Source organism: Pan troglodytes, chromosome 1 (genome assembly GCF_028858775.2).
Source record: "Pan troglodytes isolate AG18354 chromosome 1, NHGRI_mPanTro3-v2.0_pri, whole genome shotgun sequence".
Lineage (NCBI taxonomy): Eukaryota > Metazoa > Chordata > Mammalia > Primates > Hominidae > Pan > Pan troglodytes.
This window is the reverse complement of record NC_072398.2, coordinates 219,857,140-219,882,851: the sequence shown is the minus strand read 5'-3', so window position 1 is coordinate 219,882,851 and position 25,712 is coordinate 219,857,140. Positions and strand designations below refer to the sequence as shown.

General features: G+C 52.6%; 1 protein-coding gene across 35 annotated transcripts in view; it reads left to right on the top strand.

Moving 5' to 3' along the window:
* The window catches only part of TNFRSF8 (TNF receptor superfamily member 8), a 79,901-nt gene extending 61,871 nt beyond the window's left edge, over positions 1-18,030 (top strand). For 25 of the 35 annotated variants that reach the window (XM_016954212.4, XM_016954205.4, XM_063786030.1 and 22 more), the window contains 4 exons: positions 21-74; positions 9,421-9,446; positions 12,053-12,260; positions 16,108-18,030. In XM_016954212.4, the coding sequence (XP_016809701.1) occupies positions 21-74; positions 9,421-9,446; positions 12,053-12,260; positions 16,108-16,352 (533 nt within the window). In that variant the 3' untranslated portion in view covers positions 16,353-18,030. The remainder of the gene's footprint in view (positions 1-20; positions 75-9,420; positions 9,447-12,052; positions 12,261-16,107) is intronic. The other 10 variants (XM_016954214.4, XM_016954210.4, XM_063786069.1 and 7 more) reach the window with 1 other exon arrangement.
* Positions 18,031-25,712: the final 7,682 nt, after the last annotated feature.

The window sequence follows — 25,712 nt, the reverse complement described above, 5'->3', positions numbered from 1 at the left end:
TCCTCCTGGTGTCGTTTCAGAGCTCCACCTGTGCTACCCGGTCCAGACCTCCCAGCCCAAGCTAGAGCTTGTGGGTGAGTGTCCAGCCGTCCAAAGGGGCTGCCCGAGCCAGAGGAACACAGGGCAGCTCTGGGCCTGGGGCGTGGGCTCCAGAGACTGAACTTCTACCCCAGCCTCGAAGCTCCCTGTCTGTGGCTCCTGTCGCATTCTGTACATCTGTAGGGATGCAATGTGGGTGAAAACTCATGCGTGTGGAGAATGCAATGAGGTGAAGACTGTACTGGGTGTGACGACTGTGTGGCTTGCCCAGAGCCAGAGCAGCACCTGGATGGATGCTGGCATGAACGTTTAAAAGTCTATCTTGTCTGTCACTTTTTCCTCCAGTACCCCCAGGGGGCATTCCTGCCAGCCTTGCCTTCCTCTCTACATTCTACCCTCCCTTTCTCCCTCTCCCTCCTTCTCTTTCTCTTTCCCCTCTCTCTCCCTCTTCTACCACCTGGCAAGTCAGCCCAGGGGCAGGAGGGGAAAGGAGCACATGGGGCAAGAGGGACCCTGGTTCTGCCACTTACAAGCTGTGTGACCCCGGGTGAGTTACTGAATTGTCCTGTGTCTCAGTTTCCTCATCCGGAAAATGCAGATGGTAGAATCTACTTCAGAGGCTTGGCCTGTGGATTCGTCGAGGTCGGGCTGTTAAGCGCATCGTGGAGTACCTGCCTGCAGTCGGTGGCTGCTGCCTATTGACAGGCTGGCCTGTGCCTGGGGCTTTTTCCTTCCTGGAAGCTTCAGGCCTTCCTGAGTCCTGGGTGCTTCTGACCCCCTCCCTGGTCCCTGCACTCTGATCCCTGCCCAGCCTCTGGGCCAGCTCTTCCAGGCAGCCCTTGGGAGCTGGAACCCTCCTCACCTGTCCAGGCAGGGTCGTCTCTACAGCGTGTGTCTTCTAGCTCTCACCTGGGGCAGGGGGCTCCCAGCTATCTTGTGCCAAGCACCTTCTCTCTCCTGGGCAGCCCCTTCAAGGCAGGCCAGGGTCTTCCTCAGCACTGCATGGCATGGATTGGGTGCCTGCTCTGTGCTGGGCTCTGATGGGGGAATCGTCTGAGCCTTCGTTTCTGATTTGCAAGGTGGGCTCCCATACAGGCTTCCTGTACTCCCCCAGTGATGACCTTTGTTCTGCAAGGAGGAGGCAGGGCTCAGCAAGGTGGACGGCTGGCCCAGGGCCACACAGCCTGGCAGTGGCACAGCCAACCTCAGGCACTGGTCCTAGGGGTTTTGGTTTGTAAAGGGCTCAGCCCTGTCCCCTCTTCCTTCCCCCCGCCAGCTCTGTCCACCACCGCAATGCCTACCCAAGAGCCACGTGCTCAGCCTAAGGCCAGGCCCTGGCCCGTCCCCTCATCTCCCCAGGACCCTTGCAGAGGCCCTTGCATAGGCTGACTGTTGACTTGGGCACAAAAACACAGTCCACTGAGGCATGTTTTGAATTTGATGAGTTTCACAAGCAAGCGCTCTGGTCCCTGTGCAAGGGGGGTTTTTGTGTTTTGATAGTTTCAAGCCTGTTTCCATGACCTGTCAGGCTGACTGTCTCATTGAAACCGGCGTTTGCTTTCTTGACATTTTTCTAGTATTAGAATTTCCATTGCCGTCAGTTTATTTTTTTTCTTCAAACCTCTGTGAGAGCAGTTTTGTTACAGAAGAAAAAAAGAAAGAGAGAAAACACCTTCCCCTAAGAAGCCAGGTCTACAAAGAACTGAGCCCTGAGACTCAATGGTGGACATCTTATCTCAGGTCGTTTTTGACCCTCTAGCTTCTGGTGGGACCTCGGGGTCTGGGTTCCGAGGCTCAAGATGGACAGAAAGTGAAGCCAAGACAGGCAAGCTCACAGGGCACCGGGTGAGAATGGACCGAGCTGGCCGGATGCCCCTTTCCCTCCTGAGCCGTGGGTGGTGAAGGAGGGAAGGAGCACCGGTTTATTGGTTCGTTCATTCATCTATTCACATGGTCTTCATGGAGCACTTCCTTCTTGCAGGCTCTGTGCTGGGCCCAGAAGCTGTTCTAGCTCCCTCCAAGCTTTTAGACTAATTCCGACTGCCCGCAGAGGCCAAAGGCAGATGGGAGGGGAGTGTGCGCCCCTTGGCCTCCCACATCCCAGACCTGGGGCAGAGGGTGCTCTTGGTTCCTTTGAGCAGTGAGCACATCAGGGATCTGTGGTCCGTGCAGGTGCGATGAGAGTCCCACCAACCAGCCCTCGAGTGGATCGACCTTCCCGTGTGTGTCCTCGGTGACAGGCATTTGCAAAGCACACACGTGATCTCATCCACTCCTCCGGTGGCCTGTGAGGTACCTACTGTTATCCCTGTCGCACAGATTAACAGCCTAAGGCACAGGATGGTGAAGTAATTCGTTTAAGGCCACGTGCTGGGTGAGCGGTAGGACGGGGGTTTTATCGTGGTTGTTGAGATGTTTGTAAAAAGATTTTTCACCCCTGGCACCATTGACATTTGGGAATGGATGGTTCTTTGCTGTGGATCGCTATCCTATAGGACGTTCTGCAGCCCCTCTAGACGCCGTAACCTTCCCTACTTGGGACAACCAAAAATGTCTCTAGACATTGCCATGTGGCCCCTGGGGAAAAACTCCTCGTTGAGAACCACTGGTCTAAAATTCTTTTTTTTGAGACAGAGTCTCGCTCTGTCACCCAGGCTGGAGTGCACTGGTGCCATCTGGGTTCACTGCAACCTCCGCCTCACGGGTTCAAGTGATTCTCCTGCCTCAGCCTCCTGAGTAGCTGGGATTACAGGCTCCTGCCACCATGCCTGGCTAATTTTGGTATTTTTAGTAGAGACGGGGTTTCACCGTGTTGGCCAGGCTGGTCTCAAACTCCTGACCTCATGATCCGCCTGCCTCGGCCTCCCAAAGTGCTGGGTTTGCAGGCATGAGCCACCATGCCTGGCCTTAAAATTCTTTTAATCCTTCATTTTTATGAGCACTTGAGTCATTTTCTATTATTCCAGGGAGATTTAGGTTGAAAGAAATTCTTTTTTGTTTTGAAACAGTTTCAAACTTATAGAAATGGTATAAGTATGAAGAATTTATTTTGACCTGAACCATTTGAGAGTAACTGACTGACTGGATGTCTCTCACCCCGAAAACTTCAGTGTGTGTTTCAGACAGACAAGGGTGTATTTTACACGATGTGGTAAGGATCGTCAGAATTGGAATTCACACTGATACATGACCCACAATGAATTCTCAGGCCCTGTTGAAGTTTCTTTATTTGTCCCAATAATGTCCTTTATAGCAGAGGACTCCAGCTCAGGGCCACGTGTTACATTTGCTTGTCTGGTTTCTCGAGTCTCCTTCTGTCCGGATCTGTTCCCCAGGCGTTTCCTTCACTTAACTGGGAAGAGCGCAGGCTGGTGATCTCGTGGATGCTCCTTGCTTTGGGTTTGTCTGGTGTTTTCTCCCGAGTGGATTTAGGTCATGCATCTTGGGCTGGAAGGTCCCAGGAATGATGCTGGCCTCTTCTCTCTCAGGGCGTCCTGCCAGGTTTCGATGTGTCCCTTTCCTGGTGCTGTGTACTTTGAGCGCTCGACGGAGGTGATGTCCTGCCGGGCCTCTCCACTGTGACGTCTCCATTTGCTCCTCGGTCATTACTAAGTCTTTAGGGGCGTTACTTGAGACTATGTCAATAGCCCATTCTTCAGCAGACCTTCATTTTCTCTATTTATTTGTTTATTTTTTTGAGACAGGGTCTGGCTCTGTCACCCAGGCTGGAGTGCAGTAGTGTGATCTTGGCTTACTGCAACCCCCGCCTCCTGGGTTCAAGCAATTCTCCTGCTTCAGCCTCCCAAGTGGCTGGGATTACAGGCGTGTGCCACAATGCCTGGCTCATTTTTTGTATTTTCAGTAGAGACAGAGTTTCACCATGTTGGCCAGGCTGGTCTCGAACTCCTGACCTCAAGTGGTCCTCCCGCCTCGGCCTCCCAAAGTTCAGGGATGACAGGCGTGAGCTGCCACCGCACCCAGCCCGGAACTTTATTTTCTTCACTTACATATTTATATCTGTATGGATTCATGGGGCCCTGTTCTGTTCAATGGGTTGTAATCTCTTACCATCATTTTTTATTCTGATGCTCAAATGGTCCCAGATGAGGTCAGGGAGAGCCCCTTTAAGCTGGCTCTTGTGTGCTTTGGCGTATCCTCATCCTGTGCTTTGAGCACGTCCCTTATTCTGAGATGTTCCCAGCTTAACTTGTGTGCTCCTGCCCCGGCCCTGGAATCAGCTCCCTCTCCAAGGAGCCCGGGGTTTGCATCTCGGGGTACCTGTTGCCAAAGCCTAGCTGAACCTCTGTGCCAAACTCCCCCCTTGGGCCTGTTCTGCTTCCCACAGCACTGGGGAATCACAGGCCAGAGAGGGGAGGGGACTAAAAGTGGAGAATAACAGGGATGGAGGGGACCGAGAGCTTTACATCGCATGTGAGAACGCACGTGCTCCGTGAGTGTGGGCTTCAGAGCAGCCTGTGACACCGTGCACTTGTGCAAGGGGGACTGCTGCTGCCCAGCATGGTCCTGGACTTGTGTCCTGGGGGTACCAGACAGGCTTAGGAGAAGACAGTGGTTATTCCAAAAGGCAAGGAAACCAACAAATAAGACTAGCAGATAGAATCAACATTTTTAGGGGAGGAGCAGTTATGAAATCTGACCTCTGTACTTGGCAAGATTTGTTCTGGGTCTTTATGAAAATCCTCATGGGTTGTAACATGGCTCTCGTCAATGTCAGAGCCTTCCAGATTCCGCTTTTTTACCTCTGTGATTTTACACTTGTTTGGGAGAGTCGGTATTGAACTCTGGCTTTCCATTCAGTGTGATGGAGTGCAGAGCCATGTTACTTACCATCCTGGGCTTTTCCTGAACCTGCTGTGTGCTCAACAGCATCCTGGACACCTTCTTTTTAAAATATTTTAATTTTTAAAAATTCTAAGTAGGCCAGGTGTGGTGGCTCACACCTGTAATCCCAGCACTTTGGGAGGCCAAGGTGGGTGGATCACCAGAGGTCGAGAGCTCAAGACCAGCCTGGCAAACAAGACAAAACCCCATCTCTACTAAAAATAAAAAAATTAGCCAGGCGTGGTGGCACACGCCTGTAATCCCAGCTACTCGGGAGGCTGAGGCAGGAGAATTTCTTGAACCTGGGAGGTGGAGGTTGCAGTGAGCTGAGATTGCACCACTGCACTCCAGGCTGAGCAACAGAGCGAGCCTCCGTCTCCAAACAAACAAACAAACAAACAAACAAAAAATCTAAGTGGCCTTCATTTTATATATATATATATATATATATATATATATTTTTTTTTTTTTTTTTTTTTTTTTTTTTTTGGAGACAGGGTGTCACTCTGGAGTGCCATGGTACAATCATGGCTCACTGCAGCCTTGACCTCCTGGGTTCAAGTGATCCCTCAGCCTCCCCAGTAGCTGGGACTACAGATACACACCACCACGCCCAGCTAACTTTTCTATTTTTTGTAGAGACCGGGTCTCCCTTTGTTGTGCAGGCTGGTCTCGAACTCCTGAGCTCAAGTGATCTGCCCACCTCGGCCTCCCAAAGTGCTTGGATTATAGGCGAGAGCCACTGTGCCCAGCTAGTCCTCATTTTTTTTTTTTGAGGCAGAGTCTCTCTCTGTTGCCCAGGTTGGAGTGCAATGGCACAATCTCAGCTCACTGCAACCTCTGCTTCCCGGGTTCCAGCAATTCTCCTGCCTCAGCCTCCCGAGTAGCTGGGATTATAGGCGCGTGCCACCATGCCCAGCTAATTTTTGTATTTTTAGTAGAGATGGGGTTTCACCAGGTTGGCCAGGCTGGTCTGGAACTCCTGGCATCGTGATTTGCCCACCTCAGCCTCCCAAAATACTGGGATTACAGGCATGAGCCACCACGCCCAGTCTCATTTTTAAAAATAGTTTTAGACATACAGAAAATTGGAGAAGACAGCACAGGAGTTCCCACATGCCCCACACCCAGTTTCCTCTGTGATTAGCATCTTAAGCCAGCATCGTTCATTTGTCAAAATATGTGAGCCATTATTGACACAGGATTACAAACGAAAGCCCACGCTGTGTTCAGGGTTCCCTTGCATTGCCTAAGGTTCCAGGATCCCATCCAGGAGCCACGTCACATTCAGTCATCACGTCGCCTTAGGCTCCTCTGGCCTGTGGCCGTTTCTCAGATCTTGTTCTCAAGACCGGTTTTCCTGATGGCCTTGGCAGTTTTTGAGTATTGATCAGGTGTTTTGCGGGACGCTTGTCTCCTGGGATCTGTCTGATGTCTTCCCCATGATTAGACTGGAGTTATGCGTTGGGGGAAGAAGACCACAGAGGTGAAACATCATGCTCATCACATCAAATCTTGTTTGGGCCCAGTGGCTCATGCCTGTAATCCCAGCACTTTGGGAGGCCAAGCCTGGCAGATCACCTGAGGTCAGGAGTTTGAGACGAGCCTGGCCAACATGGTGAAACCCCGTCTCTACTGAAAATACAAAAATTAGCCGGGTGTCATGACACGCACCTGTAGTCCCAGCTACTTGGGAGGCTGAGGCAGGAGGATCACTTAAACCCCAGAGGCAGAGGTTGCATTGAGCTGAGAACGTGCCACTACACTCCAGCCTCGGTGACAGAGCGAGACTCCATCTCAAAAAAAAAAAAAAAAAAAATCAACCTGATTTACCACTGGGCACCTTCACTTTTGATATCTCTTTTAATATTCTCAACAAGCCCCAAAGTTGATGTGATTCATCCCATTTTCCAGCTAGGAGGACAGAGGCTCGGAGAAGGGAAGTAATATTGTGCTGAGTTTCACCGCCAAGGAGGCCCCTGCTCCAGGGTGGCTAAGCGGCCTCATTGTTTTTGACATTTGGCTGGTTTTCAATTTGAGGGTTATTATAAACCCGCTGCTGTGCTCGGCCTATTTGTTTTCTTTCGGGTTATTTCCTGAGGGTGTGTTCCCTCAAGAGGGATGACTGGGTAAAGAGTGTGAGGTTTTTGTTGCCAGATGGCTCTTTAGAAAAATGGAACCAGCCTGCAGGGTATGGGCAGCTCTGCGATCCCGTTCACCCACTTCCCCTTCAAGGCCGAGTTGTGTCATTTTTATTTATTTTGTTTTGTTACTTTGTCACACTTTTTTTTTTATTATTCTGTTGGCCACCCCCAGTGACTTGGTACCAAAGAACAGTTGGCTGCTTGTAAAACTCAAAATCACTCTGGAGGGACCATGATTTAGTTTCACTGATGTCATTGAAAAGAATGTGCCTCGGCCGGGTGCGGTGGCTCACGCCTGTAATCCCAGCACTTTGGGAGGCCGAGGCGGGTGGATCACAAGGTCAAGAGATCGAGACCAGCCTGGCCAACATGGTGAAACCCCGTCTCTACTAAAAATATAAAAATTAGCTAAGCATGGTGGTACGTGCCTATAATCCCAGCTACTCGGGAGGCTGAGGCAGGAGAATCGCTTGAACCCAGGAGGCGGAGGTTGCAGTGAGCCAAGATTGCGCTGCTGCACTCCACCCTGGCGACAGAGTGAGACTCCATCTCAAAAAAAAAAAAAAAAAAATTACCCCTGGCCGGGCAAGGTGGCTCATGCCTGTAATCCCAGCACTTCGAGAGGCCGAGGCGGGCAGATCACCTGAGGTCAGGAGTTCGAGACCAACCTGGCCAACATGGTGAAACCTTGTTTCTACTAAAAATACAAAAATTAGCCGGGCGTGGTGGCACATGTCGGTAATCCCAGCTACTTGTGAGAATTGCTTAAACCTGTGAGGCGGAGGTTGCAGTGAGCCAAGATCGTGCCACTGCACTCCAGCCTGGGTGACAGAGTGAGACTCTGTCTCAAAAAAAGAAAAAATTACCCCTAAGAGTGTTTCCCAAACTCACCTAGTGTCCACACAGCGTGTTCAAATGGTCAGTCTTGCGTATACTTTATCCTACTTGTTGACTGAGCACTGGTGAGCATATCTGTGAGGACTCAGGGCTGGTGGCTCTCCAGAGCTGCTGAAGTCAGAGATGTGTGCAGGAGGTGGCGTGGCTGGCATACGGGCATCTTGGTGGCAGATTTGTCTAGCCAGGGATGTGTGCCTGACAACAGCATATTCCAGATCTCCGTAGGTAGCGTTCTCAGGAGTGGTTAAAAGCTGGGCATCCCTGGAGGATGGTCTGCTCTGGGAACTGACTTGCTCCAGGATGAGCTAGATGCCCGGATGCCCTCTCACCTTTCTCAGATGGCCAGTGAGCCAAGGTTAAATGTTAAATGTCAATATGTGCTTGGGCGTGACCTGGCCCCTGTTTAATATGGGAGAACAATGGGAGTGGAGGGTAGAGGTTTGAGATGAGAAGATAGAGGTTGTGCGTTGAGAATCATTGTATCAGCACCTCCTGAGCCTACAAAAGGATGGGATTGAAGGAAATGAGATGGCCCGAGAGCAGTTGTCCTCCTCGAAGGCTGCCACCTGGGTGCTTTCAGGCACAAGAAAGACAAAATCGAAGTCCAGCTGGAGTCAGAAGGGCTCCACAGCAGACTGGCTTCGGGCGTGTCCCAGGCAGGGTCCGGGTAGCATCTGCAGGATCCATCATCCTGTCTCCATGACCTGCCTTGAGGTCCTCCATGTGGATTTTGCCTGGTATTCCAGAGAATTCGGGGCTCTCCACACCCTGGAGACAGTAAGGTGGGCGCAGCAGCCACAGACGAGCCTCTGACCCAGTGGAAGCCTCCTGGGCTCTGGTTGGGCCTGTGCTTCTCGTGAACCAATCCTTGCATGTGCGCGGGGGTGGGGGTTGGGAGAGTGGTTCAGTGTGTTCATTGGTTTAGTCATTAGGAATGAGAGTGGCAGCCAGGTGTGGTGGCTCACGCCTGTAATCCCAGCACTTTGCAAGGCCAAGGCGGGCAGATCTCTGGAGGTCAGGAGTTTGAGACCGGCCCGGCCAACATGGTGAAACCCCGTCTCTACTGAAAATACAAAAAAATTAGCTGGGGTTGGTGGCACGAGCCTATAATCCCAGCTATTCGGGAGGCTGAGGCATGAGAATCACTTGAACCCAGGAGGCGGAGGTTACATTGAGCCGAGATCATGCCACTGCACTCTAGCGTGGGCGACAGAGTGAGACTCCATCTCAAAAAAAAAAAAAAAGGAATGAGAGTGGCCAGGGGATAGAGGTGGTCCCCTGTCCTCCATCTGCCACTGGAGAAGTGAGCCTCCTTGCCTTGAGCTGGGGTGGGCACTGACTCTGAAACCCATCCAAGGCTCTCCAGACTGAGGACCTGACCCCTGGGCTGAGTTCAGCACCACCTGTGATCCAGGAGGACCATTTGCCAATAGTTGGGGTGGGTGGGGCCGGGGGCTGCCAGACTCCTTGGTGAAGTTGCTGCTCTTGCTTTTTGCAGATTCCAGACCCAGGAGGAGCTCAACGGTAAGTACCCCTCCCTTGCCCCCACCTCAGCTTCGTGCCCCTAAATCTGACTCCTTCCCTAACAGATCTGAAGTTTTGAGAGCTTCTGGGGGAAGGGAGAGGGAGGGGACGGAAGGGCCATTCCCCTCCCACAGTGCCCAGGGTGCAGGCCCGTCCTGCAAGTTCAGGCTGAGTCTGACCCACCACAGGGACCTCTGTGCACAGGGGCCTCGCCTGGGGCCTCAGCCAGGCCTTGGCTAAGGATGGAGAGCCCCACCCTCATAGCAGCCTCCAGCTCCTGGCTCAGCCTGCCGGGAATTTCCAGAAGGGCCTGCACACAGTGGATTTGGTTTGGGCCACTTTTGGGTACCAGGTCTGGTCAGGAGGAAGACTGTGTTCATTTTCCCCTTTTCTTTACTCTTCCATGAATCTCATCCTCCAAGCTGGATGACAGAGCAGGTGGCTATGGTCCATTCCTTTTTTTTTTTTTTTTCCCATCTATCAGTTCTTCCATTACTTTCTTTTAATTCAAGCATTCATACATTAAGAAGGGTTTCTATCCTTTCATTTTTCAATATAATATACACAACCATAATGCTAGTTCAGTTTCAAATTATGGGGGATCACATTCGAATATGCTTGGATGTGACAAGTGGCTGTTACAATACTGAGAAATTTCATGAAAGAGGTATTCAACAATTTGTAAGGTAATCAAATATGTTTTTGCTGCATAGGCCAATGCATTAATAGTAACTTGTTTTAAAGTGCAGTCTTTTGGCCGGATATGATGGCTCACACTTAAAATCCCAGCATTTTGGGAGGCGGAGGCAGGCGGATCACCTGAGGTCAGGAGTTCGAGACCAGCCTTGCCAACATAGTGAAACCCCGTCTCTACTAAAACTACAAAAAGTATCCAGGTGTAGTGGCACACGCCTGTAGTCCCAGCTACTCAGGAGGCTGAGGCAGGAGAATCGCTTGAGCCTGGGGGACAGAGGTTGCAGGGAGCCGAGATTGCACCACTGCTCTCCCAGCCCGGGTAACAGAGTGAGACTCCATCTGAAAAAAAAAAAAAAAGGCAGTCTTTTAGCCTTCATATTATTATGAAAGAGTATTCAAGATTATGTATTAAGGTTGGTGCCATTTGCCATTAAAAGTAATGGCAAACCTGGTTTAACCCTTCTGATAGGTAGTTGTGGATGTTGGGGTTGAGAACAGAATAATCTTTGTCTGGAGTGACACCACACTCTAGAATTTCCACTTTGAAAAATACTCAGTTCTTTTTTTTTTTTTTTTTTAATTTTTTTAGTATTTATTGATCATTCTTGGGTGTTTCTCAGAGAGGGGGATTTGGCAGGGTCATAGGACAATAGTGGAGGGAAGGTCAGCAGATAAACATGTGAACAAAGGTCTCTGGTTTTCCTAGGCAGAGGGCCCTGCCGCCTTCTGCAGTGTTTGTGTCCCTGGGTACTTGAGATTAGGGAGTGGTGATGACTCTTAACGAGTGAAGAATACTCAGTTCTAAGCTGTGATTCCTGGTAGAACAAACTTTATTTTTCTAGCCCAGCAGTGATCTAGAAGCTGAGGAATCTCAGCGCCTTTTAAAAGTTATTATGTGGTTTTGTTTTAAAAAGCTCCTGTTTTGGGAAAGTAGAATTTATGGGTATAACATATGTTCATTATTTGTACATAAAATAAAACCATTTAAAAAGTAAAAAATAATAATAATAATAATGGCAAAAACGTGATTACTTTTGCACCAATCTAAAAGATACGCCCTCTGTGCCTTGAGAATCATTGCGTCAGCACGGGCATCCCTGCCTCCTCTGAATTACTCAAACTCACTCCATTTTGAAGGCATCAGGACATTTCATGAGGCCACTTCTTTGCCCTTACCTGTAAAAATCAAAAACTAAACTGACACTTTCCTCATGACATAGCTGTTTTTTTGTTTTTGTTTTTTGTTTTTTTTGTTTTTTTTTTAGCATTTAGAAAATATTTATTAATAATATACATGAATTTAGATTATATAGTATAGAGGTCACCGGGCTTGTCACTTGAACTAACAGTAGTCTGTTTTTAGAATGCTTGAGTGTGATCATAAAAGACTACTTTCCAGGATATCGGGGCTGGGGAGCTGGAGGGGCTGCTCCAGGAGGTGGGGGACCTGGAGCTGGTACTTACAGACTTGGGTGCTTATGAGTGTGGGTTATGGACCAGATGCCAGGGTTCAAATCCTAGCTCAGATACTTATTGATGGTATAACCCTGGGCAAATTACTCGACTGCTCTGTGCCTCAGTTTCCTCATCTGTAAAATGGGGAGTGGGCTGTTACCCACCTCATACAGTGGTTGTGAGGATTAACATATGTCAAGGACTTTAGGACAGGGCCACAGACGTGGCGAGCACCCTGTGAGTCGCTGACTGCTACCCCTACTATTTAGTACAAATTAAAAGCAACAGACTTCACCCAGAAAGCTGAGAAGCCCGGGGCAGCTCATGGTAGCTTTAAAGCAGAAAGGGAGACTCACTGGGGTCTGTAGAGATGAAAAAAAAAAGGGGCCTCCCAGTTCAGAGACTGGTGGGGAGGTTGGGGGTACCCTGCAGCAGCACCCATTCCCCTCCCACAGCAGCTGAGGAGTGGTGCGTCGGTGACAGAACCCATCGCGGAAGAGCTAGGGTTAATGAGCCAGCCACTGATGGAGACCTGCCACAACGTGGGGGCAGCCTACCTGGAGAGCCTGCCGCTGCAGGATGCCAGCCCGGCCGGGGGCCCCTCGTCCCCCAGGGACCTTCCTGAGCCCCGGGTGTCCACGGAGCACACCAATAACAAGATTGGTGAGTCAGCCTGTTTTGGGAGGCCCTCTGCAGCCCAGGGGCAGATGGGAGATGAATACGGGGCCCTGGGCCCTGGAAGGGACCTGGAGACCCTGGAGTTGAAAGGCCCAGGAAAGGAGAGGCATGGATTCTTCACCCCAATTGAAGTTTCTGTAAGTAGGGACAGCAAGGGTACTTACCTCGTAGGCCATTGTGCGAATTCATGAGCCAGTGTGCATGAGGTGCCTGCTGTTACTCATAAAAAATGAACACCACCCCAGCCCCCAACACCGAGCACCCGAGGGGACAGGAGGAAGACGTGCCAGTGGTCACAGGACCTGCCACTTGTCTGGCGCATTCCGGGCACTGTGTAGGTGCCATCTCTTCATCTCTGATGGTCTCACCACCTTCTTTGGATGGTGTCTTTCTCCCCATTTTTCAGTTGGGGAGACTGTGGCTCAGAGGGTGAAGTGATTTTCCCCATTGCATGGCTTCTAAGTGGCACAGCTGGGACTCGTCCCGTATCTGCTGGGCCCTGAAGCCCGTGGTTTGTCCACGTTACCACCCACCCTCTGCAGAAGCAGGAGGCCAGATGGGGCCCAGATGTTCAGAGCTTCCCAATGGCAGCTGCTGCCAGCCTGGACAGACATTGGCTTTGGCCTCCTGTGGGCCTCCCTGCCTCCTCTCTTGCTTCTCATCACCTTGGTACGGCATTTTCCCCAAAATGTATACCTGACCCTATTGCACTCCTGCCGAGAAGCCTCCAGCGGCTTCCCATTCCCTATGGGATGAATTCCAGCATTCTTATTCCAGCACTCAAGGCTGACAGCAAGTTGTAGCTCCCCGACCAGACTCACCTACCTTCTGACCCCACAGTCTGTCCCTCCCCCTCATGGCAGTCTCCCAAATTTACAGACCCCTCTCTCACTTCTGAACTTCTCAATGGGAGCTACCCCCTCGCCTGAAATAGCCAACTCCACTGCCTTGAATCCAGTTAATTCTGGATATCCTGGGGACCCTGCTTATTTGCCCCTTCCTCCAGGAAGCCTTCTGTGCCCTCTCCACTGTGCTATGCTCCCTAAGAACCCAGGCCTCCCCTACCCGGTGTCCTAGCACCCAGTGGTGTGACTGCGTGTTTATAGCCTTCCTCCACCTCCACCTGGCTTTGTGCTCCCTGTGGGCAGGGCCTTGGTGGACCCCACCTCTGTCACTTCTGGAGGGGTAACTGGCACTGGGATAATACTGAAGAGTCATTTGTAATTGTCCTGTGCATTTCTATAGCAGACAGTGGTGGCCAGAACTCTTCAGGGCAGTCATCTTCTCTTTTTATTTTTTCAGCCTCCTGAGTAGCTGGGATTATGGGCGAGTGTCATCATGCCTGGCTAATTTTTTGTATTTTTAGTAGAGATGGGGTTTCACTATGTTGGCCAGGCTGGTCTGGAACTCCTGGCCTCAAGGTGATCTGCCTGCCTTGGCCTCCCAAAGTACTGGGATTATAGGCATGAGCCACCATGCCCAGCCTGGGCAGTCTTTTGTAACAAACTGAAACTTTTGAAATGGTAGCTTTTAGTAAGTTTTATTTGAAAAGTATGTATTTTGGGAAATACCATCAAAGGCTTCTTCAGAATTCCTAAGAAGTCCTAACTGGAACATCTGAGTCCACACTGAGTACAGTGCCTGGAATCCCAGGGGTGGGGTTCAGAGGGTGTTTGATGGGGAGGAGAAGGAAGTACCAGGCTCCCAGGCAGCTGGCTCAGGTGTGGGCTGCCCTCCCCTGGCATGGCCTGCAGGCCTTGCTGGTGAGTGGATCGGGGGCCACCTCCGCCATGGTGGAAAGGGAAGGCCTTGGAGGTTCTCTTGGGCACCCAAGACACAGGCAACCCCCTTGTCCTCCTATTGCCAGCCCAGGGGAGCGTTCCCCCTTCCCATCCAGTTCCCAAGAGGGGTCACACTGGGGTCTGTACATCATCCCTCTTCCCCTGGGAACCAGGCAAGGGAAGAACCCCTTTCCCCCCAACTTCCTCACCTGCCCTCCCCACATAGCCAAGATGAATTCCCTGGACTCTGGAGCTCTGGGGAGGGGGCAGGAAATCCATGCAGCCCTTGGAAGCCACCCCCACAGCCTGGGGAGTAGGCAGCCTGTGATGGGGGCAGAGCCAGAGCGGGGCAGACCCCTCATGGCCGGCTCTGAAGTTTCCAGACCCCTCTCTCACTTCTGAGCTCAGTGGGAGCTGCTTCCTCACCCGGAGCAGCCAATTCCACCGCCTTGAATCCAGTTAATTCCAGATTTCCTGGGGACTCTGCCCATTTCCCTGAGGAATGTGAGGGGACCAGCCTGTCCCCAGCTGTGGCTCCTTCTCCCTAATCCAGCACCCCCACCCCCACTTCCCTCCCACCTGACCCCACCCGCCTCTCATCTTCTCTGCCCATCCCCCTCTGGGCCTTCTCTCCCCTCCTGGGGTCTCCTTTCTCACCACCCCCAGCCCCCATCTTTTGCCCAGCCCTATATAGGGCTCCTAGGACCGGGAGCCCACAAGCCTTGATGGAGGTGTGGGGAGTGCTGAGGCCCTGCTCTGTTTTGGGGTCTATGGGGGCGCCCAGCCCATAGCCTGTCCCGCACTCTGGGCCTTCTCCTCTTGCTGCCGTTTGGCGCACTTCTCTCTTTCCTGGGGGTGTTCAAAACCAGAATAGAAGAACCAGCGTCATGCAATAGGGTTGAGGGTGTGGGGGACTCGAGAACCTTTTTGGGGTTCCTGAACCTGAGGGGTATAACTGCATTACCCAGAAAGGCAGGGGTCCCTGCACCCCCACCCCACCCCAGCTCTCAAGTTCCCTCTTGAGCTTCCCCATTCTGGCCTCCAGAGTCCAGCGCAGAACAGCTGGGAGCCAGCCCACCCTGAGCCAGACACCATCAGCTGGGCGGAGGCCAGGCTTCCCCACTCCCCAGCTCCTCGGGCCACTGAACCTGAGCCTCCATGTCCCCTCTATCAGAAGGCCACACCAGAAGCCCCCACATCAGACTGTGGCGAGGACCGGCCATCTGTCCAAGCTCCCACCATGTGCTCGCAGCACAGCCATGCACGCTGCAGGCAGGAGATCGGCTCTGAGCAGTAAGCCCTGAAATTCACGGCCTGAGCCAGGCTGTCTCAATCATGGGCTGCCGAGACCTATTGAGGGGGCCGGGTTTTCTGCAGGATGTGACAGGCTGGCTGAGTTTGCCCGGACCGAGGGGACTCCCAGGACACGGGACTTGCAGTACTAGAACCTGGAATGTTCCCGGGCAAGCTGGACAAGTTGGTCACCCCGGGTTTTGGCTGCAGGTACACAGATAGGAGCAGAAAGGGCCACCAGGCGGAGTGGGTGGTTTTTTTTGGGATTTCTCCTAACTACGTGGCGACCTTGGGCAGGTCATTTAACCTCTCCAGGCTTCAGGTTCTTATCTGTAAATGGGAATCTTGATGGGGTCCTCCTTGCAGGAGGGCTGGGGACCCAGGAGCGGGGGTGTGGAAACTGCTCAGCTCTGCTGTTTCTGCTCGTGCTCTGGTTACCCACGGCTTTGCCTGTTTTTGTCCACAGTTTGCTTTCTCTCCCACCCTGTCCTCTTCTTCCCTACCCATCCCCAGAGAAGTGCTGAGAAAATCCTAAGTACAAGTGGGCTGGTTCTTAACTCCTCAAGGCCCAGCTCCTAGCTGTTGTATTTCCTCTGAGCCCCCAGGATGCCTGTAAAGTACATCAGAGAGGCTGTGCCATCAGCCTGAAGCCACCCGGCAGGTGTACCAGCACTGGGCCTCGGCCCTTCTCTGCCTCTTTGCTCCCATCCTGGCTGGTGCTCTGGCCTCCCTCGCTCACCCATCCTTTTGCCTTGCAGAGAAAATCTACATCATGAAGGCTGACACCGTGATCGTGGGGACTGTGAAGGCTGAGCTGCCGGAGGGCCGGGGCCTGGCGGGGCCAGCAGAGCCCGAGTTGGAGGAGGAGCTGGAGGCGGACCATACCCCCCACTACCCCGAGCAGGAGACAGAACCGCCTCTGGGCAGCTGCAGCGATGTCATGCTCTCAGTGGAAGAGGAAGGGAAAGAAGACCCCTTGCCCACAGCCGCCTCTGGAAAGTGAGGCCTGGGCTGGGCTGGGGCTAGGAGGGCAGCAGGGTGGCCTCTGGGAGGCCAGGATGGCACTGTTGGCACCAAGGTTGGGGGCAGAGGCCCATCTGGCCTGAACTGAGGCTCCAGCATCTAGTGGAGGACCGGCCGGTCATTGCAGGGGTCTGGTGGTCTCTGCTTGCATCCCCAACTTAGCTGTCCCCTGACCCAGAGCCTAGGGGATCCGGGGCTTGTACAGAAGAGACAGTCCAAGGGGACTGGATCCCAGCAGTGATGTTGGTTGAGGCAGCAAACAGATGGCAGGATGGGCACTGCCGAGAACAGCATTGGTCCCAGAGCCCTGGGCATCAGACCCTAACCACCAGGCCCACAGCCCAGCGAGGGAGAGGTCGTGAGGCCAGCTCCCGGTGCCCCTGTAACCCTACTCTCCTCTCTCCCTGGACCTCAGAGGTGACACCCATTGGGCCCTTCCGGCATACCCCCAGTTACTGTAAATGTGGCCCCCAGTGGGCATGGAGCCAGTGCCTGTGGTTGTTTCTCCAGAGTCAAAAGGGAAGTTGAGGGATGGGGCGTCGTCAGCTGGCACCGTCTCTGCTGCAGCGGCCACACTGTACTCTGCACTGGCGTGAGGGCCCCTGCCTGGGCTGTGGGACCCTCCTGGTGCTGCCCACCTTCCCTGTCCTGTAGCCCCCTCAGTGGGCCCAGGGCCTAGGGCCCAGGATCAAGTCACTCATCTCAGAATGTCCCCACCAATCCCCGCCACAGCAGGCGCCTCGGGTCCCAGATGTCTGCAGCCCTCAGCAGCTGCAGACCGCCCCTCACCAACCCAGAGAACCTGCTTTACTTTGCCCAGGGACTTCCTCCCCATGTGAACATGGGGAACTTCGGGCCCTGCCTGGGGTCCTTGACCGCTCTCTGTGGGCCCCACCCACTCTGTCCTGGGAAATGAAGAAGCATCTTCCTTAGGTCTGCCCTGCTTGCAAATCCACTAGCACCGACCCCACCACCTGGTTCCAGCTCTGCACCCTTTGGGGTGTGGATGTCGAGAGGCACCACGGCCTCACCCAGGCATCTGCTTTACTCTGGACCATAGGAAACAAGACCGTTTGGAGATTTCATCAGGATTTTGGGTTTTTCACATTTCAAGCTAAGGAGTGAAGTGGCCCTGACTTCCGGTCGGCTGGCCAGCTGACTCCCTAGGGCCTTCAGACGTGTATGCAAATGAGTGATGGATAAGGATGAGTCTTGGAGTTGCGGGCAGCCTGGAGACTCGTGGACTTACCGCCTGGAGGCAGGCCCGGGAAAGCTGCTGTTTACTCATCGGCCAGCCACGTGCTCTCTGGAGGAAGTGATAGTTTCTGAAACCGCTCAGATGTTTTGGGGAAAGTTGGAGAAGCCGTGGCCTTGTGAGAGGTGGTTACACCAGAACCTGGACATTGGCCAGAAGAAGCTTAAGTGGGCAGACACTGTTTGCCCAGTGTTTGTGCAAGGATGGAGTGGGTGTCTCTGCATCACCCACAGCCGCAGCTGTAAGGCACGCTGGAAGGCACACGCCTGCCGGGCAGGGCAGTCTGGCGCCCATGATGGGAGGGATTGACATGTTTTAACAAAATAATGCACTTCCTTACCTAGTGGCCCTTCACACAACTTTTGAATCTCTAAAAATCCATAAAATCCTTAAAGAACTGTAAGGCTGAGGACATGATCATTGAAATTGAGAGTATGTTATTAATAGAACCCCTGAGCAGAAGTGGCTTTGGGAGTCTCCCAGCAGGGCAGGGATTCCCACTGAACCCCCAGGCACTAAGGTGGCCAGTCTCTGGTAGAATGGATACTTCTGGGGCCGGGAGCCCACTTCCTGCTGGGGCAGTCCTTCTTGTTGCTGGAAGATTTTCCTTATCGCTCGAGGCAAATTCTTTCTCCATGTAATTGCCGCTCCCTGGTCCAAAGGCTGCCCTTTGAGGACACTCAAAGCCACTGTCGGCCAGTTGCGGTGCCTCACCCCTGTAATCCCAGCACACTGGGAGGCCGAGGCGAGTGGATCACCTGAGGTCAGGAGTTCAAGACTAGCCTGGCCAACATGGTAAAACCCTGTCTCTACTAAAAATATAAAAATTAGTCGGGTGTGGTGGCGGGCACCTGTAATCCCAGCTACTCAGGAGGCTGAGGCAGGAGAATCGCTTGAACCTGGGAGGTGGAGGTTGCAGCAGTGAGCCGAGATCGTGCCACTGCACTCCAGCCTGGGTGACAAGAGTGAGACTCCGTCTCAAAAAAAAAAAAAAATGCCACTGTTGTCACAAGGCTCCCTTTAGGTATTCGAAGAAAGGTTTCTGGGCCTCCCCATGGCCTTCCTCCCTCTGGGCTGGGCCGAGCAGCCCCATAGCTTTGGAGAAGGGATTCTCCAAGGAACAGCGTGAGTGCCCAAGCCCTGGGAGGCAGCGGGGGGAACACAGGTATCTGGGATCCCTGGGAGGCAGGGTGAGGACCACAGGTATCTGGGAGTGTTGGGCTTCAGTGTCTGAGCTGGGAGGAGCCCAGCCTGCCTCCCTGGGCACAGCTTTGTGGCACTTTAGGGCCAGCCTCCACCCCAGGCAGCCAGCCTGAGGCCTCCTCTGACTGTCTCCTGTGCGAGGTGGAGAACACCCACAGCCACAGACAGACCCTGTCCACCCCATCCCCAAGACTCCAGCCCACACCCACACATCAGCCCAGCCATTGAACCAGCCACTGCCTGCCATGCACTCAGTCCAGGAGCCAGGGTGGATTTCCCCATCCTGCCCAGCGATGAGCGGACCCCTTCTATTCTCTGGCTGTGCTCACGTCCAGGTTGGCAGATGGACAGAGCTCCCTGCTACTCAAGGTAGCAATTCTCAGGCTGTGACGACACCCCCACACACCTCTTCCTAAACATTTGTGATCAGAGAGGGACAGCAAGTGGTAAGTATCAGATGGAAGCTGTTGCCTTCAAAGAAAAGCCATTGTTTCCCAAGGCACTTTTGTAGGTGGTAAAAACCATTCTACAGTTCGCAGAATCTCCACGGCTCGGCTCAGTCCCTAAAACGGAACGAGGGGACCTCCCTAGAGCGTCTCTCGCTCCATCACGACCTCACCCTCCAACAGTGAGGTGTAAAAGACCCAAGGCTGGGTCTTGGTCATCTTTGTCCCATGGTCACCGGGCACTGATTGGTTGGGCTAAGTAGAAATGAAAACCTGTGTGGGGATGAGAGGCGGCTCTCCAGCCACAGTTCCTCGGGTGCCTTCTCTCTTCCCCCCACTTCCTCGATCCTCTGCAGTGGGGGGCAAGTGTGGGGTGGTGGGGGGGGCTTGGGCTAGAATGTGTGGGGACATCAGATTCACAGCCACGGCCCAAGAGAAAAGCTTAGTCAAGGCGAAACTGTTCAGCTTCAAGGGGGGCTCCTTGGGCTGAAGGAGAAGCTGCTGAGGACACCTCAGGCCCCTGCACCCTCCACCAGGCCCCTCTGCCAGGCACCTCCTCCTGAGCCAGCACCCCATGCTGGCCAAACACCCTGGAACCCTTGCCCCTGGCTGACCCAGGGGAGAAGGTGTTCAATGTTGGGGCCATGGGTGTGAGCCAGGCACAGGGCAGAGAGGCTTGCCTGCCATTCTCTGCGGCTCAGACACAACAGCAGCGTGTGGATGGTGATGGCACTGCGGGGTCACACACAGGCTCGAATCCCAGCTCTGCCATTTATCAGTTGCATGAGCTTGGCTATGTTCCATGATCTCTTTCAGACTCAGTTTTCTTGTCTGTGAAATGGGGGTGTCAGTCTCTACCTGACGGGGTTGTGGGGCTTCCCTGACATGCCACTTGGTGTGTGGCTTGTGCTGAGTGGCAGGTTCTGTCCTTATTCCAGCCTGGTGGCCACTTGCCAAGAGCGAGCCCTTCTATGTCTGCAGAATTCAGCCCATCAAGGTTAATCAGAGCTTTCAGGCCAGCCTGGGAACCTAGCCACCCTTGGGGCCAACTTGCTGTGGGAAGCCCCGCAGTGGGCAGGCCTCTTCTTGTTCTGTGGGCTACCCCAAGAACCCTTCAAATCACAGTCATAGGACTGGCTCATTATTCGACGTCTGTAACTCTGGGCATGTCGGCGAAGTGCTGCGGGTCCCTCCGGAGGGACATCTCACTCGTGGTTCTAGCACATTCCAGATTGCACCACATTACTGTTCAAGGGCTTTCCTCAATTAAAGGGTCTAGCTGCTGAGGACTAGTGGGGCACAGACTTGCTCTCGTGGGTCCTGTGTCTGGTGGACGGGACAGAGGGTGGCGTCATCAAATCAGTACACAAGGTCATTCCAGAGCAGATCATGCTGTGAACCACAAGGAGTCTGAGCCAGGTACTGTGGCAGAGTGGGAGGGGAGGGCCACCACTAGCTAGGTGGTCAGGGCAAGCCTCTTTGAGAAGGTGCCCTTTGAACTTGGCCTGAGTGATGTCACAAGCCAGCGAGATCTGGAAGGCAGGGAGCTGAAGTGGGCACACTCCTGCCTCGAGTTTCAGGAAGAACACAGTGGTGGAAGAGGCACGGTGAGTGAGGGAAAAAAGGAGGTGAAGGGGGAAGGCCTGGGGAGGAGGGCCTGGTGGGCCATTGTATTAGGCACCTAGATTTTATCATAAAAGTACTGGTCTATGTTTATTTCTGTTTTCTTCCTAGTAGAACAATAAACATCCTGGTATTATTTCAGCAATCAGTGAGAAAGGCCAAACCAGGGGCGGCAAAGGTTGTTTTAACCTATTTTGGAGGGAAGTTGGGGAAACAGGCAGCAGCTGCTGGCAGCCAGGAAGCAGTTAGATGGGTTTTCTCAGAAAGAACTAACACAGCATTCCTGGTGATGATTGTAGCTATGGGTAGGGTTAGGAGTCTGCCGGTCTAGCTTCCCCCTTTCTCTGGGTATCTTCCAGAGAGTAAAAACCAAACTGAAAAACCCTGGGAAGCCTGGAGGCCTTTGTTTGTGTTTTGGTGTGGTGATTGTTTTCCCGGTCATGAGGCAGAGGGATCATTTCAGTATCACAGGGTCAGCGGTGGCCTGTGCTTACTTTTTACCCTTTAGCCCTCATGGAGGCAGTGGCCATTTCATGACGGTGGCATGGAGCTGTGGCTTCCGGCTCGACAAGCTCCCAGCTGCTTGGTCCCAAGCAAAGCCCTTATGTGCGTTCAGTGTGGGTTTTCTGGTCTGCAAAATGGACCTAATGGGGCCAGGTGCGGTGGCTCACGCCTGCAATCCCAGCACTTCGGGAGGCCGAGGCGAGTGGATCACTTGAGGTCAGGAGTTCGAGACCAGCCCGGGCAACATGGCAAAACCCCGTCTCGACTAAAAATACAAAAAGTAGCCGGGCATGGTGGCATGTGCCTGTGATCCCAGCTACTTGGGAGGCTAAGGTGGGAGAATTGCTTGAACCTGGGAGGCGGAGGTTGCAGTGAGCCGAGATCGTGCCACTGCACTCCAGCCTGGGTGACAGAACGAGACTCTGTCTTCAAAAAAAAAAGAAAAGGAACTATAAGGCTGAGAGGGACTGTGGAAGTCCAGTCTGGGCACGTATGCCATGTTCAGTAAATGACAGCCATCAAGAGCAGCATCTTAAGAGCTGAGAGTTCGCCTAGGCCGCATTCTTTGTACATCTGGGCTTCCTAATAGAACCCTGGACAGTAGATAGGCTGGGTGGCAGCACTCCCTTTTACAAACTGAGGCTCGGGGAGTAGGGGGGAGCGAAGCAACTGGCCCACTGCCACACAGCTGGGAAGTCCCAGAGCTGGAGTTCAACCCCCAACTTTGTGATTCTAAATCCCTCCCCATGCCCAGGTGGCCTGGCTGCCTCTGTGGTCAGGGGTTGTGTTCATATCGTGGTCATCCCCTGGCACTATGCCTTCTAGGTAAGTTTCCTTTCATCTTCAAGTCACCACAACTGAGAGACAGAATAGAGGCTGATTTTATTCCTCCCTCTATGGGAAGGCAGGGACAGTTGCAAGAGGCAGGGTAACCTGCCCAAGGTCAAACTCCAGGCTGGGTGTGTGGCTTTCTGACTGCTCTGACCGGACAGGAAGGACACAGAGCTAACCCAGCCAGGGCCTCCTTCCTTGACACAGCTTTCCTCAAAGGTGTGTGTGATTTTTTTTTTCTTTCTTTCTTTCTTTTTTTTTTTTTTTTTTTTTTTTGAGACAGGGTCTTCCTCTGTCACCCAGGCTGGAATGCAGTGGCACAAATACAGCTCACTGTAGCCTCAACTTCCTGGGCTCACGTGATCCTCCTCCTTCAGCCTCCCGAGTAGCTGGGATCACAGGCACATGCCACCGTGACTGGCTAATTTTTTTTTTCTTTTTTTGTAGAGACAGGTCTCTCTATGTTGCCCAGGCTGGTCTTGAATTCCTGGGCTCAAGCAATCTTCCTACCTTGGCTTCCCAAAGTACTGGATTACAGGCGTGTGATTCTGAGGTCCAGGGAGACTCGGGGCTGGGTTGAGTCCAGGGAATCTCTGGGGGAGAACTGCCTGAGAGTGGAATTGCCCTTTCCATCCCCAGTAACACCTCATATCCTGCTCACTGCCCCACCTGAGGCTCCCTGAAGGAAGACAATCAAGAACAAGCCTCCCATTTTACAGATGGGAAAACTGAGCCCCATAGAGGCAAAGCGGTTTTCCCAGGGTCCCAGCTTGGTGCTGTGTGATGGAGATAGCTCTAACTCTAGCTGTCAGTTGGGGCTGGGGTGGGGGAAAGTCACTGTCTAGTCCAAGGGAGCAGTAAAGATGACATGCTGATTTTCATTCTTCCTTTAAAGAAAAAATCGATGTTAAAAGTAACTGTGGTGAGAGGGTTGGGTTCTTATTTACAAGGCAGCTTTGCAAGAATAAACAGAGTAGACAAAAATATCCCATCAGCTGGGCTTCTGCAGCTTCACAAGCTACTGATCCGTGCAGTCAGAGGGCCCCAGGTTCAGAAGGGCCCTGGGCTTGGTTTAATGCTCTGCTGTCGCCATCTTGAAAGTGATGAATAATTTTTGGCAAGGGGCCCTGTGTTTTCATTTTTCGTGGAGTTCTACAATTTATGTAGCTGATCTTGCATGGGGGCAGGGAAATCGTTAATTCAGAATTCACTTAATGCCAAAGCATTTTACCTCCATTGTCATGTGACCTCAGAGGGACCTTACAGATGAGCACACATGTCCCCATTTTTAAGAAGTGTTAAATGACCAGTAACTGATGTAACTGTTCTAGTCATCTCTTGCTACATAACAAATCACCTCAAAACTTAATAGCTTAAAACAATGGTCATTAATTTTGCTCACAAATCTGCAATGTGGCCTGGACTTAGCAGGGGAGGTGCATCTCGGCTCACATAGTACCAGCGGGGGTGATGAGATGAGCTGGAGAATCCACCTCCAAGAGGGCTGGCAAATTGGTACTGGCTGTCAGTTTCTCTCTGTGGAGCTTCTTGGGCTTCCTCACAGCATGGCTGCTGCGTTCCTGGAGCCAACAACTCCGGGGGCAGGAAGTAGAAACTGCCAGCGTCATAAAATTTGACCCCGGAAACTGGCACTGCATCCCCTTTGCTGCATTCCAGGTAGTCACAGAGCCCAGACTCAAGGGGAGGGGACACAGATCCCACCCCTCGTTAGGAGGAGTGTCAAAGAATCTCGAGATCTTATGTGTCAGCAGGAGCACTTCACATACTGTCTCATTTTAGCCTCTCCGTAATTTTGCCATTATTGTCCTTGGAGTTGGCTCAAGGAAGCTACATAACCTGGTGGAATCCCAAGTTCATCTGGCTGGAATTTGAATCCAAGCTGGTCTGTCTCCAGAGTGTGAGCTCTGGACTGAGCAGCTGACCTGTGCATTCAGGGACCCATACAGTCAGAATGTGGCAGGACTGGAAAGCAAGCTCACATCTGTCTGATTAGAGAACATCTGAGCTTGGTACCCATACAAACTAGGCCCTATCTAGTTTTTAGATAGGGAAATGAAGGCTCTGAGAGGTCTTGCCAGGACTCTCCTGAGGAAGAAGGCAGGGTCTGGGACCTTCCAGGGCAGGATGGGGCCCCCAACTTGGGTTGCACAGAACCATGTCAGGAAGTCACATAGAGTTGTGGGTAGATTATGCAAGTACAGGCTGTCGGGAGGGATGTTGTTTTTCACTGCAATTACACTTCACTCAGGAAATACAGCTTTTGCACGTACTGAGGGAGGGTTCCTCACCCTGTGCAGAAGACCTCCTGGTGAATACCGGGGCACTCGCTGGGTGACCCTGGGTCCTCTGGGCCAAGTTCATGCATCGAAAGTTCCCTGAGAAGCTCTGTGCCCATCTGGGTTGGGCTTTGACAATAGAGTTGAAGAGGCTTTATTCCTGCCATGCATGGAGTCACAGGTTAGTAAGAAAGATGATAAGAGCTGTACTTGAGGCTTTCGTGTGCTCTCACTTAAACCTCACAGTGCACTAGGAAGTAGTTATTACATTACCCCTATGTTACAGATGAGGAAACTGACACGCAGAGTGGCTAAGCCAGTTCCCCAGGGTCACACAGCTGCTAAGTGGCACAGCTAGGCTTTGAACCCAGGCCACCTGGCTGCAGTCTGCGTCCTCACACACTTGGCCATGCTGCTCCATTGTGGCTCAGGCCGAGGTCACCACTGTGCTGAGGCCCCAGCCCTGAGTCCCAGACCCTGTAGAACACTGTGCAGGCATCCATGGGGCTCAGTAAATGCACAGGGAATGGAATTTGCTCTTGGTTTTTATCCCGCCTTTCCTTTCCAAAGCCCAGCTGTGGCCAGGCCTCTCCCTCACAGAACCTTCTATGACTCCCTAGTGCCTACAGGCCAATGTCTGCCAATCCAGCTCTGCTGCTACCTCCACAGCTCCCATATCTAAACCTCTCCTGAGACCTGACTGTTTCCGCTCAGTCACCAAATACAGAGGGCATATCCTCATCATGAAATCTCTGCTCAGCGCTCCAACCCCTGAATTTCCAACCTCATCTTTCTCCTCCTCCTCCAAAAACCCTTCCAGGACACCCAGGCCCAGGACCTCCAAGCTCCCACAGTACTGACTGTGAAGGGGGACTGGAGGCCAAGTTCTAGAAGTCTTGTAAAAAATATCTCTGAAGAAATGCATTCATTCATTCATACAGCCACTCATTTAGTCACTCAAGCAACAGATCTGTATGTAACACCTACTATGTGTTGGGCACTGTGCTTGGCGCTGGGGAACACAGTGAAGTGGGGCAGTGGCGGGGATATACAGTACTGCTCTCAGGGAGTCACAGTCCAACTGGGAGACCAACCTAGAGTCTGGTCATGGCCTAGAGCATGATATTTGCTTTGATGGAGAGCAGCTTGGGGTTCATGACCCTAGTGGATGGCACCTAGCC